At 49.0% G+C, this 14,074-nt stretch overlaps 1 protein-coding gene across 2 annotated transcripts in view; it reads right to left on the bottom strand.

The window, feature by feature from the left end:
- Positions 1-1,300: 1,300 nt before the first annotated feature.
- The window catches only part of znf341 (zinc finger protein 341), a 30,273-nt gene continuing 17,499 nt past the window's right edge, over positions 1,301-14,074 (bottom strand). For both annotated transcript variants that reach the window (XM_069884406.1, XM_069884407.1), the window contains exons 10-15: positions 12,835-13,043; positions 11,939-12,035; positions 10,394-10,526; positions 6,073-6,184; positions 3,738-3,808; positions 1,301-1,935 (exon numbers count right to left, since the gene is read on the bottom strand). In XM_069884406.1, coding sequence (XP_069740507.1) covers positions 1,472-1,935; positions 3,738-3,808; positions 6,073-6,184; positions 10,394-10,526; positions 11,939-12,035; positions 12,835-13,043 — 1,086 coding nt within the window. In that variant the 3' untranslated portion in view covers positions 1,301-1,471. The remainder of the gene's footprint in view (positions 1,936-3,737; positions 3,809-6,072; positions 6,185-10,393; positions 10,527-11,938; positions 12,036-12,834; positions 13,044-14,074) is intronic.

The raw sequence follows: 14,074 nt of genomic DNA, 5'->3' as shown, positions 1-14,074 counted from the left end.
ACAAGGATAATTCCCAGTGAACAGGTTTTCATTTGAGGGGCACTTGATGGCTTTGGGACTGTACTTGCTGGAGTTTAGAAAATTGGGGGTGGGGGGGGGGGATCTCATTGAAACCTATCAAATACAGAAAGGCCTGGATAGAGTGGATGTGGAAAGGATGTTTCCTATGGTGGGGGAGTCTGGGACCAGAAGGCACAGACACAGAAACATCCATTTGGAACAGAGATGAGGATGAATTTCTTTACCCAGAAGGTTGGTAAATCTGGAATTCGATGCCACAGATAGCTGTGGAGGCTAGGTCATTGGGTATATTTAAGACAGAAGTACATAGGTTCTTGGCATGAAGGGTTATGGGGAGAAAGCACAATAGGGTTGAAATGGTTAGTAAATTAGCCATGTTGGAATAGTGGGATAGACTTGACGGGCTGAATGGCTTAATTCCGCTATTTTTGTCTACTGTCTTGTTTCATAAGACATGTTCTCCAACCCTGGCAACATCTGGTAAATCTCCTCTGCACCCTTTCCAAAGCATCCATCTTCTCATATAATGTGACACCCAGAATACTAGCTTTTTTAAAATGCTCCAATCCATGAATATTTGCGGCAAAGATGGCCATGTCTATGCTGGGCAGCGTAACATGAGGAATTGCAGACTCCGAGGGAATAGTAGACCAGTGCAGGGTACCAGAAATGGGGAGAACATCCCCACCTGGGTTGAGGAGAAGTATGGGAGATGGCCCTATAGGAAAGGACCCACACCACGCTGTGGGCTGCAGGCTGCTGGAGACTGGCTCTTGGGGACCAGGAATCGGAATCGGGATTCAGGAGGGTGCCGAGAGCAAGGGGTCATGAAGGGCCCCAGTTGCTGAAGGCTTCCTGATCATATCTGAGGTTGGGACCTGGAGCTTGGAGTGCTAATGGATCGACCAGGAATCGGAATCGGAATTCAGGAGGGTGCCGAGGGCAAGGGGTCATGAAGGGCCCTGGGTGCTGAAGGCTTCCTGATCATATCTGAGGTTGGGACTTGGAGCTTGGGAGTGCTAATGGATCGACCAGGAGTCTGTGCGGCTGCAGGAGCACTGAAGGCGAATCCATGGAGACTCAGTATCTCTGAAGTAACTCTCTTTTGCTTCTCTTTCTCTTTGTTTGGGGTGCCGGGTAAGGCTCATGGTGACTCCTTGTTTGCCTTACTGCAGACAAAATTTGAAGTATATCATGTATATTACATTTTTATGAGTTTATGGTCACACAACTTTCAACTCCCATCTCTGGAGATAAAACGATTGGAGAGAAAATTGGGTTTTTCAGTTTATAGAAAATTGTTTTTATTTGTGCCTTGGTCCACGTGGAATAAATCTGCTTTATGCTGTATAAAAGATGCCAAGACCATGTTGAGCTGCACATCATTGTCCTGATACCACCCTGATATATTCTGCACCGTGAAGTCTGTTTGTTGTGAGGGTATCCACATTCACTTTGGGCTCTGGATGTAAACAGGAACGTCCTGCACGGTGCCAGCTTGACTGCTCGGCAGATTCGGCAAGCCGGCACCGTCCGGTGAAGGGACCGCCAGGTTTGCTGCGCCGCCGATCGATTCTTCATGCTCCGACAGGACGGCTGCAGGTCCATCCTGCCCCTCGGCCTCCTGGTGCAGCGGGCACCCATCCTCGGGCCTCCGGCTCCCAGCAGGGACCTTCCTGTTCCGGCTGGCACCCCGGCGAGCTCCGCACCGCCGCTTCCTGGCCTGCCGCTCATCGGGCCTGTCGGCAAACACCCCGCACCGGTGTTGCCTGAGGTACTTCTCCCGGGTGAAGCCCTTGCCGCAGGGGCCACAACGGATGGCATAGGTGTCTGTGTGTGAGTGTTGGTGGTCCAGCATGTGTGGCCTGCGGCTGAAGCTCTTGCTGCAGTACTGGCACTTGTAGGGCTTGATACCTGCCGCAGAGAGCAACAGTGAGGTAAGCAAGTAGCAAGTGGAACAATTATGTAGAGCATCAGATCGGAGGTCAATCACAGGACCACAAGAGCAATAGAGAGGATCACCAGGGTCTCCCCGCCACCCCCCCCAACCCAACGATGGGATTTACCAGAAATGCTCACCAGATCACACATCTCCTCACTTGTCAGGAAGACTCAACAAACAGTGACTGACCGTCCTGAGAAGACTGAGATGGGCAAGGCTACCAGTCACCATTATGTCAACCTTCTACAGGAGCTCCATTGAGAGTGTCCTGGCCAGCTGCATCACAATGTGGTATAGTTGCTGGAGAGAAGTGGATAGGAGGTCAATCCACAGGACCAGAATAGCGGCAGAATGGATCACTAGGGTCTCTTCCCCTCCATGGTTTGGATTTACTGGGATCATTGTTGAAAGAGGGCTCGCAAAATCATTGAGGACCCCTTCCATACACAGCATCTTTCAGCTGCTCCAGTCAGGGAAGAGATACAGGAGTATCAAAGCCAGCACCACCAGGCTGAGGAACAGCTTCTTCCCATGGGCAGTGAGAATGACGAATGACTGATGAACTGCTCATACAAACCCTCCATGATTCAACTATTTATTAAACCATAATATTTTTTAAATATTGTATTTACATACTGTGTATATGTGCCATATTTTTGTATATGTGTTTGCAGTGTATTGGACAGAGAACTGGAGAACTCGGTTTCATTGGGTTGAACTTGTCCAATCGGAGGATAAATAAACAAACTTGAGTCTGTGGCTGCCAGGGAACAGAGCGACATATATGATGCTAAAGGGACTCTGTGGGGCAGGCCTCTCGATGGAAAACAATGAGCAGTTGATGTCTTGAGCCCGAGTCCCCGATCAGGGAAGCTCGAACTCAGGCACATACCTAAATAAGGAGATGGAGGTGCATGGGCTAGCAGGTGGATATGGGAGGAAGGAGCTGCGAGGTGAGAGGGAGAAGAGGCAGGTGCCCTCTGAAAGGAGAAGGAGGAAGGGAAGGGGAGTGGCTGGAGAAACTCAGCAGGTCACAGGATGTATATGTTCACCTGACGAAGTGCTCAAGCCCAAAAGTTTGGTTATCCATTTCTTCCCATGAATGCTGCCTGACCCCTTGAGCTCGAGTTTCTCCTGCACACTTTGTGTCGTGTTCTTAACCCCAGCTCCTGCACACTTTCTTGTTTAATGGGCTAGCAAGTGATAGGTGGATACAGGTGGGAGCTGAGAGAGGCAATGGGGAGGGGACAGAGGGCTGAGAAAGGCGCTCTCTGATAGAGGGGGGAAGCTGTGGATGAAGGAAAGAGTAGGGAAGGAGTCAGAGAAATGAGGGAAAGCGAGAGAATGATGAGAATTGATGGGGAGGGGGAGTTTCTTTGTGAATGCAACACTGAGGTAAAGGAGACAGAGGGAAAAGGGCTGAGAGACAGAGATATGAGGTGGGGGGGGGTGGGGGCTAATGGAAACCAGTAGGTCGATGTTAATGCCATCCAGTTAGAAGGTGCCCAGCTGGAAGATGAGGCATTGTTCCTCTAATTCTGGCAGTGCATGAAACCACATGGAGATATGTCAGGAAGGGAATGGGATGGGAAATTGAAATGGGTGGTTACTGGGAGATCCACGCAACTGCAGAGGACAGAGCCAAGGAGCTCAATGAAGCGATCTCCCAGTTTGCACCCAGTCTCTCTGAATGTAAAGGAGACACAGGATCCTGCCACCCCAGCAAACTCAAAACAAACCCATTTTCTAGGAGGGTTAAATTGTGAACACTTACCTGAGTGTGCGATTATGTGTGCCTTGAGTTTATCTGGTCTGTTAAATTCTTTTGTACAACCCGAGTGTACCCTGTGGACAACAGAAGGCAGAGAGACGGCTCCCAATCACTCACTCCTACATTAGGATAAGAAAGCTTGGAACAGCTACTGATTCTGATTCTAGGCTTAAGAAGCATTAAGACAGATGCTTTAAAAAAAAGCAAGAGACATAAGTATATAATGGTAATGTGGGCAAATGGACTTGGTATGGAAGGGCATAAAGGTCAGCATAAACATGATGGTCCAAAAGGCCTGTTTCTGTGCTGTGCAAATCTTTGGTCAATGCTGACTAATCCCCCCAAGACAAAAGATTTATTGGCCAATGACGGCCAGTTCCTTGAGGTGATCAGATTGATTCCAGGGATGAAGGGGTTTGCTGAAGAGGAAAGATCAAGTCGTTTGGGACTGTACTCGCTGGAATTTAGAAGAATGGGGATGGGGGTGTGGGATCAAATAAACATAAAATTATGAAAGGCATAGATAAGATTGAGGAAGGTAAGTTGTTTAAATTGGTAGGGGAGACCAGAACTAGGGACAGAGCCTCCAAATTCAGGGTAGTAGATTTAGGACAGAGATGAGGAGGAACTGCTTTTCCCAGAGGGTAGTGAATCTGGAATTCACTGCCCATTGAAGCAATGGAGGTGACCTCAGTAAATATATTTAATACAAGGTTGGACAGATTTTTACAAAGTAGGGGAATTAATGGATATGGGGAAAAATGCAGGTATCATCTGATCAGCCATGATCACAATAAATGGTGGAGCAGGGTTGATGGGCCAGATGGCCAACTCCTGCTCCTATTTCTAATGTTTTTATGAAGGAACTAATGAATAGTGAGTGATCCCTGAAGGTGCAGGAATTAAATCCCAGTGTTGACCATTAGCAAATTTAAATATATTGACGCAGATTGGCTGATGGTAACCAATCCAATCCCAGAAGATATCAAGATCAGAATGCCCATTGTGTAGATGCTGCAATCTGGAGCAAAAACACACACACTGCTGGAGAAACTCAGTGGGTCGAGCACCATCCATGGCGGGTAATGAACAGTGAGTGTTTTAGATCGCAAACAAAGGTGGAGAGTCTTGACCGTAAATGTCAATTGTCCACTTCCCTCCACAGAACATTCCAGCACAGTACAGGCCCTTGGGCCCAATGTTGTGCAGACCTGTATAAATCTACTCAACAATCTAACCCTTCCCTTCCTCACACCCATAACAATTTATTTTTCTTACATCCATGTGCCTGAGTCTCTTAAATGTCCCTCTTATACCAGCCTCCACCACCATCCCTGGCAATGCATTCCAGGCAGCCTCCACTCTTTGTGTTAAAAAACTTACCCCTGAACTTTTGTCCCCTCACTCAAAACAGATCTCCTCTGGTATTTCCTACTGTTGCCCTGGGGAAAAGGTGTTGGCTGTCCACCCTATCTATGTCTGTCACAATCTTTTTGACTCACCTTCCCTGCTCAGTCAGTTTTTTCCAATAAACTAGGATTATTTGAACACTATACACCTTTTATTTATCCTCAGTTTCTGTCTTGCTTATCTTAAGTTGCAGTGAGAGGGTTGTGGAGCAATTAAATCACGTATTGTGTGACCAGAATCACAAATAACAGAGTACATAAGGTCAGTAAACCACCCTCTCTGAAGGTCAATGGCAAATGTATTTTTTTATATTATATTTCATCTTGTCACTTACTGAATCCAGATTTATTCGGCCGAACCAACAAGGTGAATCCGAGTGAAATTCAATGTGCTTTCATCAGCTGGGACCCTGGACAGTGACAGCTCAGAAGAGCAACTGGTAGAGACACTGCCTCACAACTGGGTGGTCCATTTCCCCTTTCAAACTGCCAGAGCAGGATGCCCGGGTAAGTTTTACTGGCTTCCTTGTCAACCTCTGAGTTATGTCAAGGACTCAGTTGGGTTCTGGCTGGGTTGACCCGGTTAGATCCTTTCAAATCACCATGTAACTGGGTCGCTAACTGTGCAAATTGCCTGTTAACCCCATTTTACATGGCAGTTTGAAAGGGCCTACCGAGTAGGCGAGGGGTAGAACCTGGATAGAATTGATGAGAATGTGGGGGAAAATGGGATTAATGTGGAATTAATACAATTGGGTGGTTAATGATACAGATAGACTTGGTGGGCCAAAGGGCCTGTTTCTGACCTGTGTGGCTCATTCATCATTGAGGAAGAGAATGAAGCCCCTCACCTAGCCCTTCCATCACTAGAAAATGAAGTCCCCCCCAGTGCAGTCAGCTGCCCAGATCCATACCGAAATAAAACCTACCTGAAAGGGCACTTGAATTTCTTGACAGGGTCATGGGTCAACATGTGCCTCTTAACTTTATCTTTGCGGTTGAAAGCTGCTGAACATAACGAGCATTTAAATGGTTTCTCACCTGTCCGGAAGTACAAGAAGAGGGAGATTAAAATGCTGCAGTCCATGAGAAACAAGGCAGGGGTAGTTCAACCCAGACCTCCCAAACCCAGACCCAAAACCACCAACCAACGCTGCAGTTTAACTAGTCTGTACCGACGTCTGCTTTCCCAAGTTCCCTAAGGATCCTTTTGATAGTGTCACCTGACCATGGAGCAGGCCTTATTAAAGCCAGATTGAAGGGCAGAGCAAGCACAAGGACATGAACTGCTGTTTGTATGTGGCTTTGAATAGGGCTCTGAATTATCGATGATCCCTACTATACCTACACTACCATGAGGAAGGAGGTACAGAAGCATCAAAATCAGGACTGCCAGGCTGGGAAATAGCTTCTTCCCGCAGCTATGAGATTGATGAAGAGCATCCTGTAATTTTGGGTCTCTTGTTAATGAAATGTAATTTTATTCCAAAATAATAATTTATATATTTAAAATATTTATTTTATTTTATATTCCTATGTATGTGATTGTTATGTGCTGTGTTCAAAATGTATTGTGAATGTGCATTGTGGTCCAGAGAAACTCTATTTTGTTTGGTTGTATTAAGTACAGTCATATGATAATAAATTTGGATTTGAAATAAAAGAGGATTGACCAAACCTTACAGATGCCAAAATCAGGGGTGGAAGGATCTGGAGAGTTAAAGGATCAGAGACTCCCAAGCATGTCAACCTCCCACTGCTACTTCCCGTTTGTAATCCAAACCAAAACCAAGAAATGTTGGAAATTCTCAGCGGGTCAGGCACTATCTGTGGGATAGTTAACATTGCAGGTCACCACAGATGCTGAATGACCTGCTGAGAATTTCCAGCATTTTCTAGTTTGAGGAAGGTGCAGAAGCGCCAACACCTTCCCAAGGAGGTTGAAAAGGACAGGGCTACCGGCCACCATCCTAACAACGTTCTTTAGGAGCACAATAGAGAGTGTCCTGGCTGGCTGCATTATAGTGCATGGATGGTAGCTGCAAAGCATCAGATCAGAGGTGAGTACGGAGGGTGATTAAAACTGCTGAGATCATTGGAGTCTCCCTTCTATTGACATCTGCATGGAGCGGTGCTTAAAGAGGGTTCAGAGAAACACTGAGGACCCTTGCCATCCTGCCCACAGTATCTTTTGAGAATCTACTTTCATGGAAGAGGTACAGGAGCTAAAAAAAACTAGGACTGCCAGGCTGGGAAACAGCTTCTTCCTATATACAGGAAGACTGAACAATCCTAGAAAGCCGTAAATTATTTTTTGTGTATATTTATTTTGGATCGCTATGCATATACTGTGTGCCTGCGTGTGTGCACTATGGTTTGGAGACAATCTGTTTCATCGGGTTGCATGTACAACCACTTAACAATAAACTTGAACCTTAGAAACACTCAGCATTGATCAGCTCTTAAGTGACCAGAGCCATAACATGTTCCTTCAAACCACTCACTTTTCAGGATGTGGTCATTAATGGTGACACTGCTGTAACAACATTGCTGCTGCTGGTGTTGACCCAGGAGAGCAGTGGGTGGAGACATACCGCTGCTCCGAAGGGTTCAACCCCCCAGTCCTAATGTCAGCAGCTTTGTAAATGCTTTAAACAGCCTGTTAAAGGAGACTCCAGGAAGCAGTGGACTGGTGCTGGGCACCAGAAATGAGAGGAACAGCCCCTATTAAGAAGAAGCTGAGGAGACGATCCTACAGGATGGCAACTACAGCAGCGGACCAAGAAGGGGCTCAGCAGCTGAGGACCCATGCAGGCTGCGGGCGACTTGTGGTTGAAGGACCTGTACGTGCTGCTGGATGCTGGAGATTGGCTCTTGGGAACCAGGTATTGGAACCAGGTATAGGGTGTTGGGAGCAAGCAGGGCTCCCAAAGAGCCTCGAGCGTTGAAGGCTTTTTGTTAATGTCTGAAGTTTGGATCTGGAGCTGGGGGAGCGCTGGAGACGAATCCACGGACACTCAGTGACTCTGAAGGAACTCTGTTGCTTCTCTTTCTCCTACTGTAAAGGTGCGCCATGCAATGATCACGCATTTGCCTTACATCAGACAAAAGTTGAAGTATATCATGTATGTTATATTTTTCATGTATTATTATGTGACCTTGAACCATTACCGGCTGAGTCTGCATCTCTAATTGCCCTGCTTGCCATGGCTTTTTTTTGAGCCAACCACATTACAGAATTCTGTGTCACAGTGCACCAGACCAGGTAAAGCAGGAGTTTGTTTCCGTAATGGATGCTCATGAACCAGCAGGATTTTAGTCTCACTCCCATTGGAGAAATTATTACTAACAGCTAGATTTTAAATATCAGATCAGGCGGTACATTTTAAATCCACAGCTGCCATCGTGGGATTTGAACTCAGGACTTTGGATTAGAACATGGATATATTATAGAAGTGAGCCATCCAGGCCTTTTGAGTCTTCTCCGCCATTTAACTCATCAGGGTTGATCTTTTATCTCAGCAGCACATTCCAGGTCTCTCCAGGCTCTCTGATGCATTTTGAATCTGTAGTTTGTCTTCGCTTTGAGATTAGCTGGTCCAAAGTTGGCACAAACCCTTAACCTGAACTTCAAACCCTAACCTCTGGCACACTAACTCTTGCTTTGCCTGCGGTTGTGAAGTAACTGCTCACAACATGCCACCTGACCAAGGTCTCATCTCCTCCTCTGCTTCACTGGGCCAAGTCTGCAGCATCAAGATCCAGTAACAAGGCCAGCCATCCTTAGACTGCGTTCTTGGACCTGCACTGATTGACACAAACTCAGGTAAAGCAGTTTGTTCCAAAATCTCTCCTCAGGAGAGTATCAAATGTAACGAGCAAAAGCTCAGCCACACCCAGTTTGAAGAGACACAGAGGCGATAGGGACTAAACAAGAGGGTTGAGGATGAGGGTTTTACAATAGAAAGATTTATCAGAGAGCTGGAGAGGATTACAGAAGAATGAGATAGGTGAATAGGGTTTAAAGTGGAGATAGGTGAGGGTTTAAAACGGAGAGAGATATTTAAAGCAGAAACATGCGGTGGTTTAAAGCGAGTGGGTATGAAGCAGAGGTGTCTGAAGGGGAGGGGGGTCTGAAGGGGAGGGGGGTCTGAAGGGGAGGGGGGTCTGAAGGGGAGGGGGGTCTGAAGGGGAGGGGGGTCTGAAGGGGAGGGGGGTCAGAAGTGGAGGGGGTGTTTGAAAGGGAGGGGGGGTTTGAGAGGGAGGAGGGGTTTGAGGGGGAGCGGGAGGGGGGGCTTGAGGGGGAGGGGAGTTTGGGGGGGTTGGAAGCGGGGCGTTGGAAGCGGGCGGTTTGAAGTGGGCAGTTTGAGGCGGGGCGCGTTTGAAGCGGGGCAGGTTTGAGGCGGGGCGGGCTTGAAGCGGGGCGGGCTTGAAGCGGGGCGGGCTTGAAGCGGGGCGGGCTTGAAGCGGGGCGGGCTTGAAGCGGGGCGGGCTTGAAGTTGAGGGGGGGTTGAAGCTGAGGGGGGGGTTGAAGCTGAAGGGGGGGTTGAAACTGAGGGGGGGTTGAAGCTGAGGGGGGGGTTGAAGCTGAGGGGGGGGTTGAAGCTGAGGGGGGGGTTGAAGCTGAGGGGGGGTTGAAGATGAGGGGGGGTTGAAGCTGAGGGGGGGGTTGAAGCTGAGGGGGGGTTGAAGCCGAGGGGGGTTGAAGCTGAGGGGCGGTAGAAGCTGAGGGGGGTTGAAGCTGAGGGGGGTTGAAGCTGAGGGGGGTAGAAGCTGAGGGGGGTTGAAGCTGAGGTGGGGTTGAAGCTGAGGGGGGGTTGAAGCTGAGGGGGGGTTGAAGCTGATGGGGGGGTTGAAGCTGAGGGGGGGTTGAAGCTGAGGTGGGGTTGAAGCTGAGGGGGGGTTGAAGCTGAGGGGGGGTTGAAGCTGAGGGGGGGTTGAAGCTGAGGGGGTTTGAAGCTGAGGGGGGATTTGAAGCTGAGGGGGCATTTGAAGCTGAGCGTGACAGGGATGGGGGTAGTGGGGGTTCCTTTGGGAATCTGAGCACATGAACGAGAATTCAAACTGTCATGTGTCCGTGCATAGAGTTTACAGGGAGAAAGGTTTGGAGAACACTGGAATGGGGAGCACGTACAGAAATTTCAGGAACACTTCAGGCAGGAGTGCAGAGAGGATCATGTGGGTGAGTACAACCTCAGAGCCAGACATTTCATTGAGTCACTGTGAGCAGTGTGAAACTCGAGGTCTTACCAGAGTGAATAAGCAGGTGAAGTTTGAGATAGTGCTCGGTTTTGAAAGACTTTTTACAGATCTGGCACTTGAAGACTCCCGCTCCACCATGTACAGGTAGGTGTCTCCTCAAATACCTCTCGCTCGGGAATACCTGTGGGCAGTAAGGTGTGGGGGGGACACGTCTCAGGAGGGCCACTTGAAGTTAGAGCAGACTAATTCCCCCATGGCTGCACTTCAATTCGAGATCTGGGGGAGCTCCCAGGTTGGAAAAGGGAAATTGGCACCAGAGATGTTTGTTAAAGTTTGATACAAAGTAGCCAGGCTGCAGCTCATGATGCAGAGTGTCCTCCATTTGTCACCCTGAGTTAACTCAGGCACATACAGAGACTAGAACATACCTAGCGCGCACACGCACACACAGAGACTAGAACATGCCTAGCGTGCACATGCACGGACTAGAACATATCTAGCATGCGCACGCACACACACAGCTTAGACCATACTGCGAACACATGCACAGTCTTGAACATACCTAGCGCACACACAAATACAAACACGTGGACTAGAACATATCTACACTTATCTTCCATGACCTAAAGATGTCCCACAGAACACTTACCATGCAGGAGGACCCAGAGATCAAGGAGTGCTCTGGTGAGGGAGTGTGGGAGAAGTGATGTCCCTCCTGTCTGGAATGTACCTACTCAGATGGGAAGTGAGCCCCAATCCTGAACAGTGAATGAGCTGTAAATTCCCGGTGGGATAGGGAGTTTCCCGAGGTGGGAACCCCTTCCTGTAAAGTCCCGCCTCCCTCCACATGGACACGGAATGAGGCAGAGAGTCTTATGTAGGGGGCACTTGTCTTTACAGCAACATGTGGTCTGACTCATCACTTAGTTCCACCACCAAGTGGGTAGGATTTCCAACTGTGTTGTTCCCTATCCAATGGGAATACCAGACACCTGCTGAGGACCTGGGAAGTGTCATTGAGAATACACCACCATTTTAAACCAATCCTCCGCTAACCCCATTTCTTTCCCACCCCATTCTCATCTGCACCATACCATCCAGATTCTATTGCTCACCCACAAACTTGAGGTCATTTACAGTGATCCAGTAACCTCCTGAGCTGCTCGTCTTTGGAGGGTGGGGGGAACAGGAGCACCAAGGGAAAACAGCACTGTGACGGGGAGAACATGCAATCTCCACACAGAAAGCACACAGAAGACGGGAGATGTGAGACAGTGGCACTACCTCCTGCAGCATGGAGCCTGGCAGTCACACAGCATTGTCATGAGCGATGAACCATGGGAAGGGCTGTGACTGAACCAGCATGTGTCGCCTCTGCCCATGAGTGAGGGTCGGTCAGACGGAGGGTGATGGGCTGTGACTGGGCATGTCTCCCACATCCCTCCCAGGAGGCAGTGGTCATATGGTGGGGAAGAGCTACCACGCCAGGTCCACATCTCATCCCCTGCCCCCCCCTCCCTGGACTATGTCCAGGCCACACATTTCCCCCCCACCCTGAAAGATGGTCAGACAATGGAGGAGGGGTGTTCTCACCTTCTGGCAGTGCGGGCAGGGGTAGTTGTGGGTCGCCGTCTGGACGTGATGTTCGAGGGCCTCAGGTGTAGAATATTTACTCAAACACCTTGAACACCTGCAGGCACACAACCACGAGAGGGGTGAGGTTACTGGGAAGTGGCTGAGAATGGGGCTCATCATGAACTGGTCGAGGGTGGGGATCACCGGGAACCGGTGGTGGAACTGTCAGTGGTGGAACTGTCAGTGGTGGGTGGGGATCACCGGGAACTGGCAGAGAATGTGGATCACCAGGAACCGGTGGTGGAACAGTTGGTAGTGGGTGGGGATCACTGGGAACCGGCGGAGGGTGGGGATCACCTGGAACCGGTGGTGGAACAGTTGGTGGTGGGTTGGTTGACGATGGTGAGCGAGGGGTAGTGGTGACTGGAGAAGTGGGTGGGGGCAACAGGAGGGGAATGGGTGGGGACAATAGTAGATATGGAGGTCAGTTGGTGAGGGGTAGCAGGATGGAGGTGGAAGAAAGAATGGGGCTGCTGAAGGGGCAGATTTGGAGACAGCGGAGGATGGGGGCAACAGGTGTAGGTGGTGAGGAATGGGAGGTGAGGCAACAGGAGGCGAGAGAGAGAGAGAGAGAGAGATGGAAGCTGTAAAAGGGTGGGGCAACCGGGAAGGTCAGAGAGTGGGTTGGGGAGGGAAATCTATTTATCAGGAAATCCCTTTGTCTGTTTCGGGAGATCCGACAGGGGCTGAGGACTGCAAGATGGAGTGGGGAACTTCAAACACAAGGCTGGGGAGACCAAGGGAAGTGAGGAAGCTCCCGGGAAGATCAACTCCAACAGGGAGAACAGTGTGCATACACGGACTTGGTTGTCCATGAGATACCGGGAAGCTTGGGAACGATCAGCGAGACTGACCTGTAAAATGTGGGGCCTTTTTTTTGCAGCTGCTGTGGATACAAACTGTGGGAATACTGGTGAACTCCCAACTCATAGAGTGAGGGGAAGATCTTGCTGCAGAGGTGACAGCGATAGGTTATCTCATTGTCGTGATTCTTGATGTGTTCGACAAACTCCTCCAGCTTCACAAAGGTCTGGGTGCAATTCTTCACGACACATTTGTACACCTGAGAAGGCAAGGGAATCAAACTCAGCTCTGGCCTATTCCCATTGGAAATCCTGATCTAAATTGTAAAAACACAATGCGGGAGAAGCTTAGCAGGCCAGTGTGCTTTATATAGCAAAAGTATTGATGAAGGGCTCAAGCCTGAAACGCCAGTTATCTATTTTAATCGTTGCTGTTTGACCTGCTGAGTTTCTCCAGAATTGTGTTTTGACTTCAACTGTGGTGTCTGCAGACTTTCGTGTTTTACTCCTGATTTAAATTGTGTTTCTTTACCAAAAGAAAATTCTCAATAACTGTGGAGAGTATACTTTGTTCTACTGCACATATTTTTTAAGATAAACAGCGACGTATCTAACAGTTGTACAGATACTTGAAAAGAGCCATTTTACTCTTTGCTGTGCTCCAACCATCGACAGGTAACACCAGGGCTGGAGACTCAGGGAGAAGAAACCCTGACACTGTCAAAAATTGGGGGGCAGAAAATCTGGGAAAATGACCACAAACAGGGAGGTGGTGTTGGGCACACAGGCCATCTACAGGCTGGGGTTTCCTCAGATGGAGGCCCCTCCTCGTGAAGGATTTGGTGTAGCAGTTAGTGCAATGCTGTTACAGTACCAGCGATCGGGATCGGGGTTCGAACCTTGCACTGCCTGTAAGAAGGGGTATGTTATCCCTGTGTCTGTGTGGGTTTTCCCCAGGGGCTCTGGTTTCCTATCACCATTCAAAAACGTACCAGTGGTTGTAGGCCAATTGGGTGGCATGGGATCGTGGGTCAAAAGCGCCTGTTACCGTGCTGTATATCTAAATTTAAAGAATAATAAATAGAGATTATGTGGCAGGGGAAGAAACCAGAAGCTACGATCACAGATTGGAAGGGGGGGAGGGTGGTTACTGAACCTGTTGGGAGGGTTTTGAGGGACATAGCCATCCTAAACTGGGGGAGACTAGCAGTGGCTCAGACTGATGCACTTGGGACACACTGCTCAAAACTGGGGAGGTGACCAGCAAGGTGTGACAGGATTGACCAGAGGG

This window comes from Narcine bancroftii, chromosome 6 (genome assembly GCF_036971445.1).
Source record: "Narcine bancroftii isolate sNarBan1 chromosome 6, sNarBan1.hap1, whole genome shotgun sequence".
In the NCBI taxonomy this organism is placed as follows: Eukaryota; Metazoa; Chordata; class Chondrichthyes; order Torpediniformes; family Narcinidae; genus Narcine; species Narcine bancroftii.
Note: the sequence above shows the minus strand (reverse complement) of the source record. Positions and strands in the feature narration are given on the sequence as shown.